Source organism: Lactuca virosa, chromosome 9 (genome assembly GCF_052849685.1).
Source record: "Lactuca virosa cultivar CGN04683 chromosome 9, Lactuca_virosa_CGN04683_v6, whole genome shotgun sequence".
NCBI lineage: Eukaryota > Viridiplantae > Streptophyta > Magnoliopsida > Asterales > Asteraceae > Lactuca > Lactuca virosa.
In genome coordinates this window covers 6,102,503-6,118,874 of record NC_136434.1, presented here as the reverse complement: position 1 = coordinate 6,118,874, position 16,372 = coordinate 6,102,503, and the positions used below count along the sequence as shown (strand labels likewise).

The following is a 16,372-nucleotide window of genomic DNA, read 5'->3' as shown; positions in this document are numbered from 1 at the left end:
AGGTATTGACGATGACCACACTTCTATCTAGTTAATTTTGGCTTAACACATGCCGGAATAAACACCATAACCCATAAATGAAGCCCGAAACATCACTTTTCCCACTTTCCCCTTTGACTCCAAAACACAAAACCAAGGTTTAGATCACATAGCCAATATTAGTAACATCCAATGGGTTCTAAACTCTATTCCCTTGAAGCCGATGACCTTTACTTGATCCATTTATTGTCCACAATCCTGAAATAAGAATCTTCTCGAAACCGGATGTTACATTAATAAATGTAAAAACAAATCTATGTGTGTATATATATATATATATATATATATATATATATATATATACTTATAAAATATGCATTTACTTGCACCATATGCATTTGAAACCTCAATGACTTTTCAATTTCTTTCTAATAATTATTATAAATTGGTTAATAATGTTAAATTAATGCAAAAAATGTTAATCATAAATTAACTAAACTACAATATTAAACTATTATATTTTACTTCTATTTATAAAATTATGACTTTAATTTTTTAACATATTATAGTTAACTTATTAGTTTAAATATATTGTCGTATGTGAGCAATCGTCATTTTAAAGTCACAACTTTTATATAATTTATGATTTTATGCAAAATAATTAAATTATTAATTTCAATATAATGTTAAACGGTTAACTTAAATCAAAATTACATTTAAAATTTAAAAAATCGAGATACTATTTAATAAATAGTTAAAAGTTATAAATTATAGCATTGAACCTAAATTGTAATCTTAATTAACAAAAAAAAACCCATGAAACTATCTTTTATAATCATTAAGAATTTTTAAATAAATATTTTAAAAGTAACTTACAATAAGAATAGTTAAAAATAATATCATATAAAAAATTATAATGTTATCTTTAAAAACAAAAACAATGTTTGTTGTTTTAAATAATTACAATAAAAGAAACTAACAACATTCATCAAATAAATTTTAAAAAAGTTAAATTTTTGAAACCAAATTAAAATAATTCAAAATTTCTAAATACGTTATTTGAAATAACTTACAATAACAATAATTAAAAGTAACATTATATACAAAAATTATAGTGTTACTTTTAAAAACAAAAACAATGTTTGGTGTTTTAAATAATTACAATGATAGAAATTAAAATTCTTAAACAAATAAATTTTTTAAAATTAATTAATCATAACAACAACTATAAATATTATTAAACCGTATATTATATTTAATTTTATTCATGAGTAACTCGCAGTTAAAAGACATTGATACAATTAAAATTATAGAATTTTAACAGATGTCTACATTATCATCTAATTAAAAAAAATCAAAACAAACAATATTTATACTAACTTATTATAAGATTTATATTATCATATAATTCAAAAAAAATCAAAACAAACAATATTTATACCAACTTATTATAAGATTTATTATATAAAAGTTAAAAACAAGTTGATTGATATATTTAAAACACACACACACACACACACACACACACACACATATATATATATATATATATATATATATATATATATATATATATATATATATATATATATATATATAAAGATTTCAAATATATAATTATATATAACTAGGGTTTGGACCGTCCGCGCGATGCTGCGGAAACCTAGTATGTTGAAAAACACAATTCAACATGGATAAGGTTTTTGGGAGAAATTTTCGCGCATTGCGACGGAGAACTTCTTTTCAAAGTGAATCATAAAAGTATAAAATAAGGTTTGGAAGCAAACAATTATGTATGGATGAGGCATACAAAATAAAGTTTAAAAATGTATTTTAAACGTATTAACTAACATTTAAATAAAAAATAATATTAATAAAAATGAAAACTATAAAAACAATTATGTAAGGAACCAAAAGTGTAACTTAAAATTACCAATAATTTAAGTTTAAAATTATGAAGGATAAAATGTGTTTAATTAAAATTATTTTAGGGGAGAAAAAGTAAATGTAAGAATCTTTTATTTACGGAAGCAAATTTGCTAATTTTATGAAAATGCTTATTTTAGAACTTATATCCTCCCTAATAAATAAAGAACTTTTTGCCATTTGTCAATTTCTTATGCATTTGGACACATGTAATTTTGTGGTTATATCTTACAAAATTAATTTCAACTTGTCATTTTGTGGTAATTTTTGATTTTCTTAATTAACTATCTAATTTTTAGGTTATAAAAAGTAATTAATGTGTCACTAATTTGTTTCCTTATATTTTTAAATTTTAATATGTTTTCTTCAATATATATAATTCAAAATTTACATGTTTCTTTTAAAGTTCATTGTCATTTTAGGTAAAATGGTCTATAAAAAAAAATCAAACTTTGTTCTTTTTTATTGACAAACTAAAAAAATGTTATATGGTCAAAATATAATTATTTTTCTGTAGTTTGTTTTTATTAATATAAATTGAATTATTTATTTATTCATCATTTTGTTTGTATATATATTTTGAAATTTTATTTTAAAAAATACTTAATGTTTACACTTTAATATTTAATGTTTTCTTAAAAAAATATTTAAAGTTTATATTATTAAGAAGATTTGTGTTTTTCTAAAACTTGTTGTATTTAGTTAAAATTAATATAATATATTTACTTGAATATGCTATATACATACATATTATGTAGTGACTAATTGATGAGGGGATAAAGAAGGTTAGTTGATGAACTCACATTAGTCATTTCGTTTGTAGGGTACATGGTTTAGGGAATAGAGGTTGCAGGCTTGCTAAAATGATTCCAAATGATACTCTTAACATTGCACATGTTCCACACTACGGTTGCAGACTATAACCTTATTTATGTATGTCTGTTACTCTGGATTTGGACACACCAATGCAAAAAAGGCATCTCTTTTATGTTGAAGCGGATCCACAATCCCTTCAAATAAAAGTGTTATATATCAATCTAACAACCAATCTTGTTTAAAAACTTATGTTGGAATGACAGATAATTGTATAATCATTTTTGAAATTTCTAAGATTGTTAATATTCATTATCTTAATGATTTAGTTTTTTGGTTTTCCTGTACATGTTTTGTGGAAATTACCCCTCTTTTCAAGCATAATTTTGTGTTACTGTTAATTATTTGAGCCGTTTCAAAGACTTTGAGTTTTTACTTTTTTACAAGTATTCAATGCCCATGTAATTGTCTAAAATAAATTAATGGAGCAGTTTTGTTTGTTTTTTTATGTTGTCTATTTTCTTCTCAATAACATTATAAAAAACAATTTGATCGATTATGAAATTATGACTGTTTTTAGTTTGCTAAAACTTGGAATACAATACATTTACCTATATTTTGGGCTTTTATAATGTTCAATCTTGAAAGTCAAAGAAACAATATTAAATTTAATACTTGAGAATAGCATACATGCATTTATAAACACAATCTACTATGTCTTGCCCAAAATACCCTTAGAGTCTTCAGGGAATATTTTGCTTCTTTTACATCAGTAAAAAATGAAACTATGTTGTTATCTATATACAAATACCATTGCATCCTACTATGTGACAAAATTGCCCCTGTGCTCCCATATACGACTTGAAAGACTCAGCTTATGAAAGTCTGCTGCAAGGAAGGTATATGTCATGTAACTTTGAATTGGAATTAGAGATTCCATTCCATGTTTGCCAAAAGGATAAAATTCAATTTAAATTTTCTTTTTATTGATGAAATTACCAAAATTCCCTTCCAAATACATTTTGCTAACAAAATTATATGTTTCAAGTATCTTTGTCATCGAATTTGAAAGAGGTATAGAAGGAACAGTACAAAAGAAAACATTTTCCAATAAAAAAATCAGAAAAAAAACCTACGATGGGGTCAAAGCAACCCCAATAGGAAGTACAAAACAAATATCGTAGGAACATAATGTCGATGGAAAACCAATAATAAAAAATGAAGAGTGCAAACCAACTAAGCAGATACAGTGACATGTACACATACGAATATAGAATGAGATAGGAATAAAAATTAAAGACGAACCAAATACATGTATTTTTTGAATGAAAGTGATTGAAAGGTTAAAGTATTTTTCTTTTCTTCTCTGCAGAGGATTCGTGAGATAAACAAATGTGTAAATGGCATACCACGCATGTAATATACATATATACCCTTAAATTGGATTGAAATCTGCAGAGGATCTTTGAGATAAACAATTGCAGGTCATGATATTAAACAAATATCATGGAATTCTATTAAACAAATATCGTGAAGTTGATAATCAATTCCAAATATAATGCATTTTAAATGTATTGATAATATGGTTAGTCTATAAATGCATTTAAATCTTACTATATTACAACCTTTTTAAGCGGAAATTTGAAAAATCAATTGGATTTTCAAAAACTGATTCAATCGATGGGAGGGTAATGAATATATGACAATTTAAGAAAACCAAGGGTAACGAAGTAAATTAACATTAAATGGAAAATGAAATATAAGAGTGACATGTCATCAAATATAGTCTCTTTTATTAAGATAGTAGATTTCAATGTCAGGTCTCCTGAAGGTCTCTTTTTATGCAAATAAGTAATTGTCAAATATATACATATTATTACTGTAAATACCAAAATAATACGAACTATGATTAACTGAATTACCTTTGCTTTCTGACAAATGGGTTCCATAGATGCATTATCCGGTTCTCATGTTGGGCAACATATATAAAGTCATTAAGCATCTGAACCAAAAAAATAAAATAAATAGCAATATATTTTTACATATTTTCATTTCTTCCTATGAATAGTCTACCCAATAAAATACTCTGAATACACTTTTGAAACTGCATCCTTCTACTTGAATATTTTAAAAAAAAAAAGTAGAATGCTATAATTATGAGAAAAAGAGAATATACCCTTCAGTATGTTCAGATGTCTTACATGCGATGCGTTCCAAATCACCTCCAAAACCTGTTGTTCTTCATGTAGAGCTACTGCTACAATCTGTATACACTTCATTGCAAAAGGCTAAAACACAAAAAATAAATCATCATATCTACAACAATGATCAATACTCTGTTACAAAACTTGGTAAATTGATTTAGAATTTAGTTAAATATTTGACCCTCATCCTACAAAATTACTTCTAACAGTATGATTTCACTCCAAAATTGATCTGTGGTCTCTGATTTATCTATCATCTTCTTCTAAAAGCACTCTGTCAATTTCTTCTTTATTCATTGCATGAACTTTTGAATTCCCCCCCCCCTTTTCTAGCATATGTTATAACCCCTTTAACCTCCAAGAGAAAATTACTTGCAGATACAAAACTATAAAAAGTTGTCGAAGCTTGGTTTTCCAAAAATGCCCTTTCGCTTCTGTCCATGTCTGGTTTCTGAAAACCACGTTTGGTTTCTCTTGACCTGTCACCAGACCTGTTAAAAGGAATTTACTTTAGTTCTTCCAAGGATGGTTTGGAGTACCACTTCTTATATAACATAGTATTGATTAAAAAAAGCTCACCTGTTAATTAATTTCAGAGCCTGATCAAAACTAAAAAAAAAAGACAATCATGCCATAAAAATTCAAAAAGTATTTACCTTAGGATGGCAAAAATTATCATATTTTGATGCTAGAGATAATGCTTTAACCCTGCAAGTGAAGTTAGAAGATAAATTAGCAAACATGGCATAATATTTATATTAGAAATCAGCCCAAAAGCCATTTATTTAGTACTAACAAATTTACCAAGAACCAAAATTAGGTTATCAAATTAATAAACAACAATTTATGGTAAAAGTATTTCCAGTAAAAGTTTTTGTTTTATTAAATTTCTAATATCGAAGACTCTACCAACCCAATTAACAAAACATGAAGAATGATAATCGAAGGGAGAAAGCTTGAGATATGGCAGCTCTAAAAACATGTGTTTTGTCATTTTCTCTTGTTGCTAGTATGAATTAGGGGCTGATCAGTATTGTTATTTGGAGAGGGAAACATGGAAAACAAAAAAAATCACACAACTTGAATACAGGTAAAGTAAACCATAAACATACCATTAGTAGTAACAGTAACAGGAACAGAGCATTAACAATTTTACATCCTTTTTATCAAGAAATAGCAATTCTGCAAAACACCATCCCCTTTGTATAAAGTTATCCAACAAAAAATTGAAGAAAAAAAGAAAAAACATAAACACATCAAATGAATTGATTGTGTATGTTTTTAAGTATGTCTGTAATCTGAACAAAATCAAAAACCCACCAATCGCTATACCTAATGCCATTAATATAGCAGAGATAGCAGATTTTGTTTCTATTTTCCAATGCGGGAAGGCTTCTCCAAAATCCGTTGATATCTCCTCCGAATTCTTAAGCCCGTCTGCCACCTCATCGCCACCCGCTATCAGCAGCTCCCCATCTTTGTCTTCTCTGTTTCTGTTCACATGTAACACGTGTAACAGATGTACTTGTGGATATGCAAGTGAGACCATATTTCTATATATTAAATACATATGCAGATCCAATCATTGAAATTCCAGTTAGTAATAAAACCCGACACCAATAAATACATATACACATTGAGAAGCAGAAACTTACCGAAAGGATTGAACTCTGTGATTGAATATCCGATAACTCGATTGTCGATGATGCAAAACCTTGGAAACACGATGCTGTAAAGGAACGTTCGCCCTGTTTTGTTTCAAGTATATATTGAGCAGAATATGATTAAATTGACATAATAATTTCAATTAAATGTAATCGATATGATTGATATCATACCTTATATACGAAATCGGATTCCATAATAACATGCTATTAATCGGGTATGTAATGAATTTGAGTTAATGTGTACAACTGTTATTTCCGATAATCACCGATAAAAATTGAAACAAAACAGGGCGTTATATGGATTTCAATATCGAATTCTATGTGAAACAAAGAAGGGGTAGAATCGGTATTTAACTTTGACAGAAATTTGATGTTTTGAAGGGACACGTGGACATATGGTTTTGTTTATTAGATAGGGAGATTTTTTTAATCAACCTTTATAATACACGAGTTTCACACCTAGTTATATTCTATAGGAGTTGTAATTTGATATGGACTTAATTGCTTTTGATGTGACATTAATAAAAGCAAATGAAGTGAGTACAACCGTTGGTTAAGAAGAAGAAAGAAGAAAGAATTGAGAAGCAAAGGAAATCGAAAAGTTGGTAAACATATTTTGGTAAGTAATATATATATATATATATATATATATATATATATATATATATATATATATATATATATATATATATATATATAGGGAAAAGATTAATTGAGAACACCAAAAAGGTTGAGAACGCGAAAACAGTTCTGAACCAATCAATACATAAGGGCGTTAACGGAATTTAGCAATGTAATTAAATTATAAAAAAATAAAATATAATCATATTTTCCTATAATTTAGGGATTATGACAGTTTCCTTAAAACAAGAATTTAATGTTATTTTTAATATTATTAAGGGATAAAAAAACGTTATTTCTGATTTTGTTTTGAGAGTTTTCAGAATTTTTTTATTATTCGCCATATATAGATATTCATTGGTGAATAATGGTGTTCATGACAGATTTACTAGAACTAAAAAATTATTCGTGACAGATTTACCGGAATTTTTTTCTAGAATTTTCAAAATTTATATGATATCATGTTAATCATGAACGAGTAAAAAGTAGACAAAAAAAGATGTTATATACGACTTATTTATCTAACAACAATCAATGAAAATATATTCTAGTAACATTCATAAATGAGTAATGTTACATTACTTTTATTCAAAAATACATACATCTAATATTCGTCATGTTTTATTCTTAAATGAATAAAACTAAATTTAATTATACTCATAAATACATATTTGTTTCTTTTCTCGCTGCTACATATGTTTCTTTTTTCTTGTGATGAATATTTTCACATGAAATATGATGCTTTGATATTAACTTGTGTAGTTTTTTTACAGCAGAAATTCGCAAGCAACACTTTGTAAGGTCATAACTATTTCGAATTCACCTGCCTTGAATACCTATCACAATTTTTAGACAAGTGAAAAATCAACTTTGATTTTTGATATTTGAAATCCATACATAGTTATAATCATAAAATAAATACAGTACAATAAAAAGATAAATAATTCCAATACATTTGCAATCCTAAATGAATAAAGCATAGTTATGCTATATAAAAATAATCTAAAAACACATATCCTCATAAATAAACAAAGCACAGTTTCAATCATACATAAAAAAGTCAAGATACAAATATAATAAAAAATGAATAAAGCATGATATAGAGATAAACAAATATGATATAATCACAAGCATAAATGAATAATGCATAATTGTAATCGTATATAGAAAAAAAATCAAAATTTAGTAGTAATCGTAAATGAATAACACAAATTTCTAATCAGATATAAAAAATCTTTGTAATCATAAATGAACAAAATATTATAAGAATCAAATTTTAAACTCAACTAAAGCATTTGTAATCATACATAACATCAAGAAACAAAAACAAAATTGTTGGAGCAATGGATAGTAAAAAAAAAATTAAGATAACTAAGTAAAAGAAGGAACCAAATTTGTGTGTTTACTGTGTATCAATAAGGACCAATAATCTTTGTCCTCCCACCCTCCTGTTTTCGTTTGTAATAGCAGCCATCCAAGAAAAAAAACTTGTGTCCCAACTCTCCTCCAATTGATTATCAGTGCCATGTGTTGCTGATTAATCTACAACCATATGTGAAAGAATTTATACCTTCAAATCTGATTTGTGGGTGATTGCAGTAGGAAGAAAAACTTTGTGCCCTAGCTCTCCTTCAACCAATTACCAGTGCCTTCCACAACCATTTCCGTCCTTTAAGGCTTGAAGGGTTCTTCGATTTTCTGTTGGATTAGGGTTCCACAACCATTTTCGTCCTTTGAGGCTTGAATGATTCTCCGATTTTTTGTTGGATTAGGGTTTAAGAAAACGTGAAATAATAGAGGATAGATGTGAGGTGATGGTGTGATGGTCGACGATGGTTGCAAATGACTGTATAAAGTAATCGACGATGGAGGTTGGCGGGAGATGATGAAGGAAAACGGTGGTGAGATAGCAATGGAGAAGAGGAGATAACGTGAAGAGTGGTGGGGTGTGCGGCCGCTATTCTCAAAATAATAAGATTAGGGTTCTGTAGTTAAGTAGAGAGAGAGAGAAATGAGGAATAAGACTATCATACCTAAATTATTGGAATTTCTATTTAATTAAATTATATGGATTTCCTATTATACCCTTTTAGCCATTTCAAAGTTACGTATTTAGCACATCAGTTTTATAATATACATAAATGGTCCAGTTAATTACTTCACCCAAGTGAACATTACTAAACCCTAAACCCTAAATTTAAACCCTAAACCCTAAACCTAAACCATAAACCCTAAATCTAAACCCTAAACCCTAAACCCTAAACCCTAAATCTAAACCCTAAACCCTAAACCCTAAACCTAAACCCTAAACCCTAAACCCTATTGTGTCGATCTTGAATTTACATCTTGAAGTATTAACCGTGAATCCATTAACCGTAATCTTTATATAGTAAAACAATGTATTTTCAAGAGGTTTAGTACCTAAGCTTAGGTGGGGCTGTAATGTATATTCCCTTATATATATATATATATATATATATATATATATATATATATATATATATATATATATATATATATATATTTTTTTTTTTTATTTTTTTTTTATGAAATTCCCCCTTCCAAACGGAAGCATTGTATCAGAGATGGGATAATAGGCCGCGCCAGAGCTACCTTATGGTTTGGTAAAGCGTTCTTATCGGTTTCTACTTTTTATCTTCATTTTTAGCGGTGGCTGAAATGTGAGAGGGGGAGAACACCGCCAATGATTTTCGTGAAGAAGGATCGTGGTAAGGAAGGAATATCAACTGCAATCGAGGTCAAGTTAAATGACAAGGTTTAGAGGCAATGTGTTAAAGGAAGTAGTCTCAGAAAAACGTGAAGGAACTGTCTGGGAAATTGAGGTATGTGTGCAATCCGATTGAACGATCTTTGGTTAAATTGATATTTTTATGGACAGGTAAGTGAATTATTACGTTAACAAGTTAATGAAGTGCAAGTAAGAATCAGAATTTGATTCGGGACATAAATTTTGACCTAATAATGGTGCTTTTTCAAATCCTTTTGCGACGAGCTGTATTATATAATGTGAAACGGAACCATTGTTGTGTATTTGTATGAGTTTATGCATGGATTGAAAGAATATAAGTAAAAATGAGAAGAAAAGGGTTTCTGATTATGAATTCGGATGAACTGTGTAGTGATTATGGTTAAGTTTCCTTAATAATGGCAATGCAAATGTTTAATGGACACTAACTGAAATGATACAATTTTTATTATTTAGTTCACAATTACGCCAGCTTTATGAAACTTGTATAGTTGTCCCGAGTATTGGGCAAAAAGGCTTCAAACTGAGAGAGCAGAAAGGATCATAGACAAAGGAGCATTGGCAATTGCCCGTCCATGTATTCTTGGGGATTTGAATAGCCTCTGCCTCTTGTGTACATAGAGGTTTTACAATCAAGCAACAAGTTTAAATAGGTGGTAGCTTGCTTTTGCTAATAGATATTTCTATTGATTCCTAAATCATGCTTCATTCTTCTAACAAGGGCATGCTCTATGATGATAATTTGTTGATTTGTTCAGTTGGATTATATGAGTAACATCAATTTCATTCATAAACCAGATGATCTGTTTGCATATTCCTGAACCAATGCCCCAAAAAGCGAGGGCCTTTCAATCAATCGCGAGGGTTTGTCAAATTCTTTTGCGTACCCTGTCACAACACATTAGATAAGTAAGCATTAAGCAGTTAGTTGACCTCAATTAGGTGAAGAAACTGATGAATATTCGATCACTGTTTCTTGAAGAAATTGAATAAGAAAGTATACCTGCATCAATGACTAGAACCTGATCACAGTCCATGACAGTAGGTATCCTGTGAGCAATGCTTACGATAGTACAGTCTGAAAAGTCTTCTCTTATGACTTTCTGAATTACTGCATCTGTTTGTGAATCAACAGAAGCTGTTGCTTCGTCCATGAACAACAGCCTGCTGTGCTTCAGCAACACCCTTCCCAGACAGAGAAGTTGCCTCTGTCCCACACTCCAGTTATCACCATTATCAACAACTATAAACAAAACACCCAAATATAAAAGCAGAGAAAAAGAAGATTACATCTTTTCTTCTATTTTTGAGTTTTGACCAAAAAAAAAAAACTATTGCATTTCCGGATCCATTCTAAGTACCTGCAGAATCAAGTTTCCCAGGTTTTGCAGCCACAACATCATTAAGTTGGCATCGTTCGAGACTCTACAAATCATGTTCTTATGTTAGATGGATCATATTCAAAGGTGGTGATTTAAGAAAGAAAGAAAATGACGTATTTACCCTCCATATCTCCTCATCGGAATGTTGCCCGATTGGGTCAATGTTGCTTCTGACCGTGCCTTCAAAAAGGATGGGTTCTTGAGGAATGATACCAAATCGAGACCTAAGATCATGAAGTCCGAGTGTGGAGATGTTGATACCATCAATGATGATACTTCCTCCAGATGGCTCAACCAGCCTAAACAGAACCTGGATCAAAGTTGATTTCCCACCGCCTGTTCTACCAACAACTCCGATCTTCTGCCCTCCTTCGATCTTTAAGCTAATCCCCTTGAGCACAAGAGGCGTGTTTGGGCGATATCTAACCTGCTCACAAGCCAACATGTTAACAGATATGAATTGGAAATGTTGAATCTTGATAATGTAGTATCTTGGCTACCTGCAAATCCCTGAGCTCCAAACTGCCATGAGTAGGCCAGTTTGGAGGAGGTGAAGCATCTTTCTTCACCCATTCTGCTTCTGATGGTATGTTTGTAAACTGTTTTATCCTTTCAACCGAAACCATTCGGTTTTCAACAAAGCAACTCGTGTATAAAGCCCAAAACAGCAGACCGTTGAGCGACAATCCATATGAGAGTGACAGTCCAACGTCCTCTGTGTTCAATCCATATAATTAGTGACCATTAGATTAGAAACATCAACAAGGGAGGTTTATTCTTTATTGGGTTGGGTTTTGAAAGTGAGAATGTATGTTATATATACCTGGTTGAATGACATTACTAGGTAAAATGATCATGAAAACAGTAGAAATGCAGAGAAATAAGCTTCCTAGAAACTCCATACGGAAACCTAACCACCCATTTGATCCGTTGTTGTGGAAATCCATTCTTAGATTTCCATCCACACGCTCAACATTCTCTTGAACAAAACTGTCTTGTTTTCCGAAGCACCGGATGGTCATTACCCCAGATATGCTCTCTGAGAAGTGATGAATCACGGGTGCTTTTGTAATCGAGTCGAGTCGAGTTATTTCACGAGATGTCGCAAGGTAATAACCCTGAACAAATTACACAAAAATATCATTTTTTTTTTGTTTTGTATTATAATGATGTGAGATAGACACTAACACATACCCGATACCAGAAATTGAGCCACCCAAGTGGAACAAGTAGGAAGACTGTCGGCCAAGCGTATTGGCAGGTTATGATGATGACACTAATCACAGACGTATACAAAGCAAGGCTCAGATTCATCATGAATGGAAGCAGAATATCGATGTTGGTTTGATCACTTGATGCCTAAAAAACATCCAGCAGATAAAATAAGATTCATGTCCATATTATTAAATTATTTGATATGCTTAGAAACAAACTTTACCCGACTAAGAATTCTTCCGGAAGGTGTGGTGTCAAAAAATGACATAGGAGCATGAAGGATGCTGTGAAGAATCTGTTTAAAGAATTTCTGTGCAGTCTCGAGCCCAAGGAACATAGAGAATACAGTTCTGCTAAATATCATAACAAAAGCAACGCATGCAATAACTGCATAGACTCCAATGAAACGAGAAGGGTCAAAAGAAGCAGCTCGGTCCTCTGAAGTTTCATAAGCCAACCAATAATCACTACCCATCTGTGTGGCTTGCCACAACACTGTCAACAACAGAATTAGAACCACACCCGTCCACCCAAAAGCCTCGGTTGCATACACTTTGTAGACATGTAAACTCACCCTTCCTGTTTCCCGTTCCTCGTCTTCAATCAGTTTTGATGTTCCTATAATAGAACTCGACTGAGATCGTTCTAAAGCTTTTGGATTTTCTGTGTTTTCTTCCCTGGAGTTGAGGCTAAGAGATTTTGTTAGGGTTTCTGGCTCGGTAGTAGACTCCATTTGTACTAGCTGCATTGAGGTCTCATGGGCTGATACTAAAGCTGAAAAATCCAGACCAGATTCAACCAGTTCATCATACTTCCCTGATTGTACAATCATCCCATCACGCATCACCAGGATAAGATCCACATTATGAAGGAAGTCGACTTGGTGAGTCACAAGTAAGACCGTCTTGTCTCTAAGGATACCCCTCACGCATTCCTGCATGCAACAAAATTTATAATATGAAGAAGAAGAAGATCAATAATGTGATACGGTTTAATTATAGAATTCAGGTACCTTGAATATTTCTGAACCGGTGTGGGCGTCAACAGCACTAAACACATCATCAAGAAGATAAATGTCGGAATCTTGATAAACAGCTCGTGCAAGCTGAATCCGTTGCTTTTGTCCACCACTGAGATTAATCCCACGTTCCCCGATTTCAGTTTGATCTCCAAATTCCATCATTTCCAAGTCTTTCTCCAAACAACATGTTCTTATTACCCTCTTATACTTATGTCTATCCATTGGTGAACCAAACAGAATGTTTTCTTGAATCGTCCCATTTTGAATCCATGCTGTTTGTGCAACATATGCAGTGCTCCCGGACACTTTGACCTTCCCTGAGATTTTGGGCATCTCACCAAGAACAGATGCAAGCAGAGACGATTTCCCAGATCCTACAGTCCCTACAATGGCTGCAAGTTCACCTTTTTTGATCTCAAAGTTCAAGCTCTTAATCATATTCATACCCCCTTCAGAAGGCTCATCATTCCAGCTAAACGACCCGTTTTGGACTTCAACAGCAGTTGTAGCATCGCCATCTTGATCATCCCTCTCCACCCATCCCTCCTCCAACTCCTTACTCATCATATACTCATCCAATCTCCCCAACGAGATCACCGCCTGAGAGAGTGAAATCATTGACTGTGGAAAACTCCAGAGTGGTTCTTGCAAGTTCTTGAACAGCGATGTGGCCGTGAAAACCGTCCCCGCATCAAACTTTATCCCAAGTAAAATCCCGCTCCCGAATGTAACCGTGGAGATAAACAAAGGCGTGCTCCATAAAATAATCATGTTTGAACCAACCGAATACATGAACTTGCAAAGCCAACCGTATTCAGACTCACGAAATGTCTGAATCCTCTTGTTGAAATGTTCTTCCCAAGCTTGAAATTTAATCACCCTCATGTAACTAAGCATCTCATTTGTAGCCTTCATTCTCGAGTCACGACTCGTCATTATATTAAACTGATACCGATTGTTTCTTTTCGTACCCCAAAACACGAAAAGTAGAATCACCAAAACCGCAATGAGAGTAACCACAGTTGACAACCCAAGGTACCCGTAAAGAATGACTAACAAAACCACAACTTGAACGGGCATGAGCCAAATCGCGTGTAACTGAATCATAATATCGGAGAGCTGTTGAGCATCTACAGCCATGTAGTTCACGATCTGGCCCACACCATGAGACTGTCGAGCCGAGCACGAGAGGCGTAACCCTTTCTTGTACAGAGAGGTTATGAGGGTTGACCGGATTGTCATCCCGAGCTTCTGTGAGTGGAAATTGAAATGGTGTGATGATAAAACTTCAATGAATTTAGCAACCAGAAGGATCGTGACAAGGTAATATCCTTCGAATGGAGAGTTGCTTTTCCCCGAGGTGAAGTCCACGAATCTTTGGATGAGTAGCGGCCCCACATATGCAACACCAAGCTTTATGATTGCTAGGAATCCGGTGAATGTGATGTCTTTCCAGAAACAACGAATGAGTGTGGTTCGAACCGGATGTTTTGACTTCTCTTCGGGTTTTGGCCAGTTTTGTTCGAAAAGGAACGACATTCTTTCGGCTCGGTGTTCTGGTGAAAGTGAAGGAATGTCTTCGAGTGTTAACGGGGTTTTGTAGCCTTTCTTCAACAATGGGTTCAACCATAACCAGAATGTTTTTGATAAGATTGAAGCAGATGCCCATCCACTCACATTCGATGATTTGCTTAGTTCATCAGAAACCTCTGATTCCGTTGTCACTGTAATCCCGGTTGAACCGGTTACTGATGGAATCAAGAAGAAAGCCGAAAATGGTAAACAGATTGATGCGATTAAGTCTCCGGTTTTCAACAATGGAGTCTTGGAAACCAGACGGATGATACTGGAAGATGCGATTACTGTAATGGTGATCAAGTTTAGCACCCAGAATACACGAAGAGAGACTGGATGAGTTCCGGATTGGAATCTCTTCTCGTGGATGATCAGAACAAAGATTGTGAGAAATGATATCGATTGAAGTAACCAAGAAGTTCCTTCAATCACCTTCCATGGCATCTGGGTGTTGTGGGTGAACCCCAAAATAGATGAAACAATGGCTAAAACAGCTAAAATGGCTGAAGCAAGTAAAGATAGTTTGAACCAAAGATTGGTTTTGACAGAAACTGTGGTTTTAGGAACTAGGGGTTCATTAATGGCGGAATTGGTGTTATTGTGGGAGGTGAATCTTGAATAGAGCTTTTGAAGTGCAAAAAGAAAGAGGGTGAAGAGAAAAAGGGTATCAGTGGAAGCTAAGAGTAGCCTTTGGGGACATGGAGAGAGCAAGATGAACTGTAGCCATTTGAGCATGGATGAGTTGTGTGAGGCGTCATTTTCTGTCATGGCAGAGCTTGAAGAACAAGAGAGATATGTGATCCAAGATGAAGTCATCTTTAATGTTTACAAGATGTCTAATTCTGTATAAAATCTCAATTTTTTTTTGCTATGCTTCTGCTTCATCTTCAACAATCTGTAACCAAAAAAAATAGCAGAAACATTCAAGAAATGATGATGGACAAAGATCTACGTGCACAGGGGCGTTTAATAATTTCGAGGCCGGCAAATTGATTTTATAGTAGAAAGATTCTTCCAAGTAACAAAATTTTAACTTTAGGATGAAATTGCCTTGGTTTTAATGCGGGTGTGATTATAATTTATAAGTATGTTCTCAGTTTGACCAATCTTAACCTGTCATTTTCATTTATTTTTCTATCCTTGCTTTCATACAAATATCATTTGTATTTACTATTTACATTTCTTCCTGGTTTATAAAGATA

General features: G+C 32.4%; 1 protein-coding gene across 1 annotated transcript; it reads right to left on the bottom strand.

Annotated features, from left to right (window-relative positions):
- Positions 1–10,521: 10,521 nt before the first annotated feature.
- Positions 10,522–15,986, bottom strand: LOC145137291 (ABC transporter C family member 14-like). The gene is made up of 9 exons (XM_079071431.1): positions 13,587–15,986; positions 12,798–13,508; positions 12,554–12,718; positions 12,183–12,477; positions 11,860–12,074; positions 11,481–11,786; positions 11,339–11,402; positions 10,981–11,220; positions 10,522–10,865 (listed from the first exon to the last, which is right to left on the bottom strand). The coding sequence occupies exons 1-9, from the start codon at positions 15,984–15,986 to the stop codon at positions 10,765–10,767; spliced, it is 4,497 nt and encodes a 1,498-aa protein (XP_078927557.1). The 3' UTR covers positions 10,522–10,764.
- Positions 15,987–16,372: the final 386 nt, after the last annotated feature.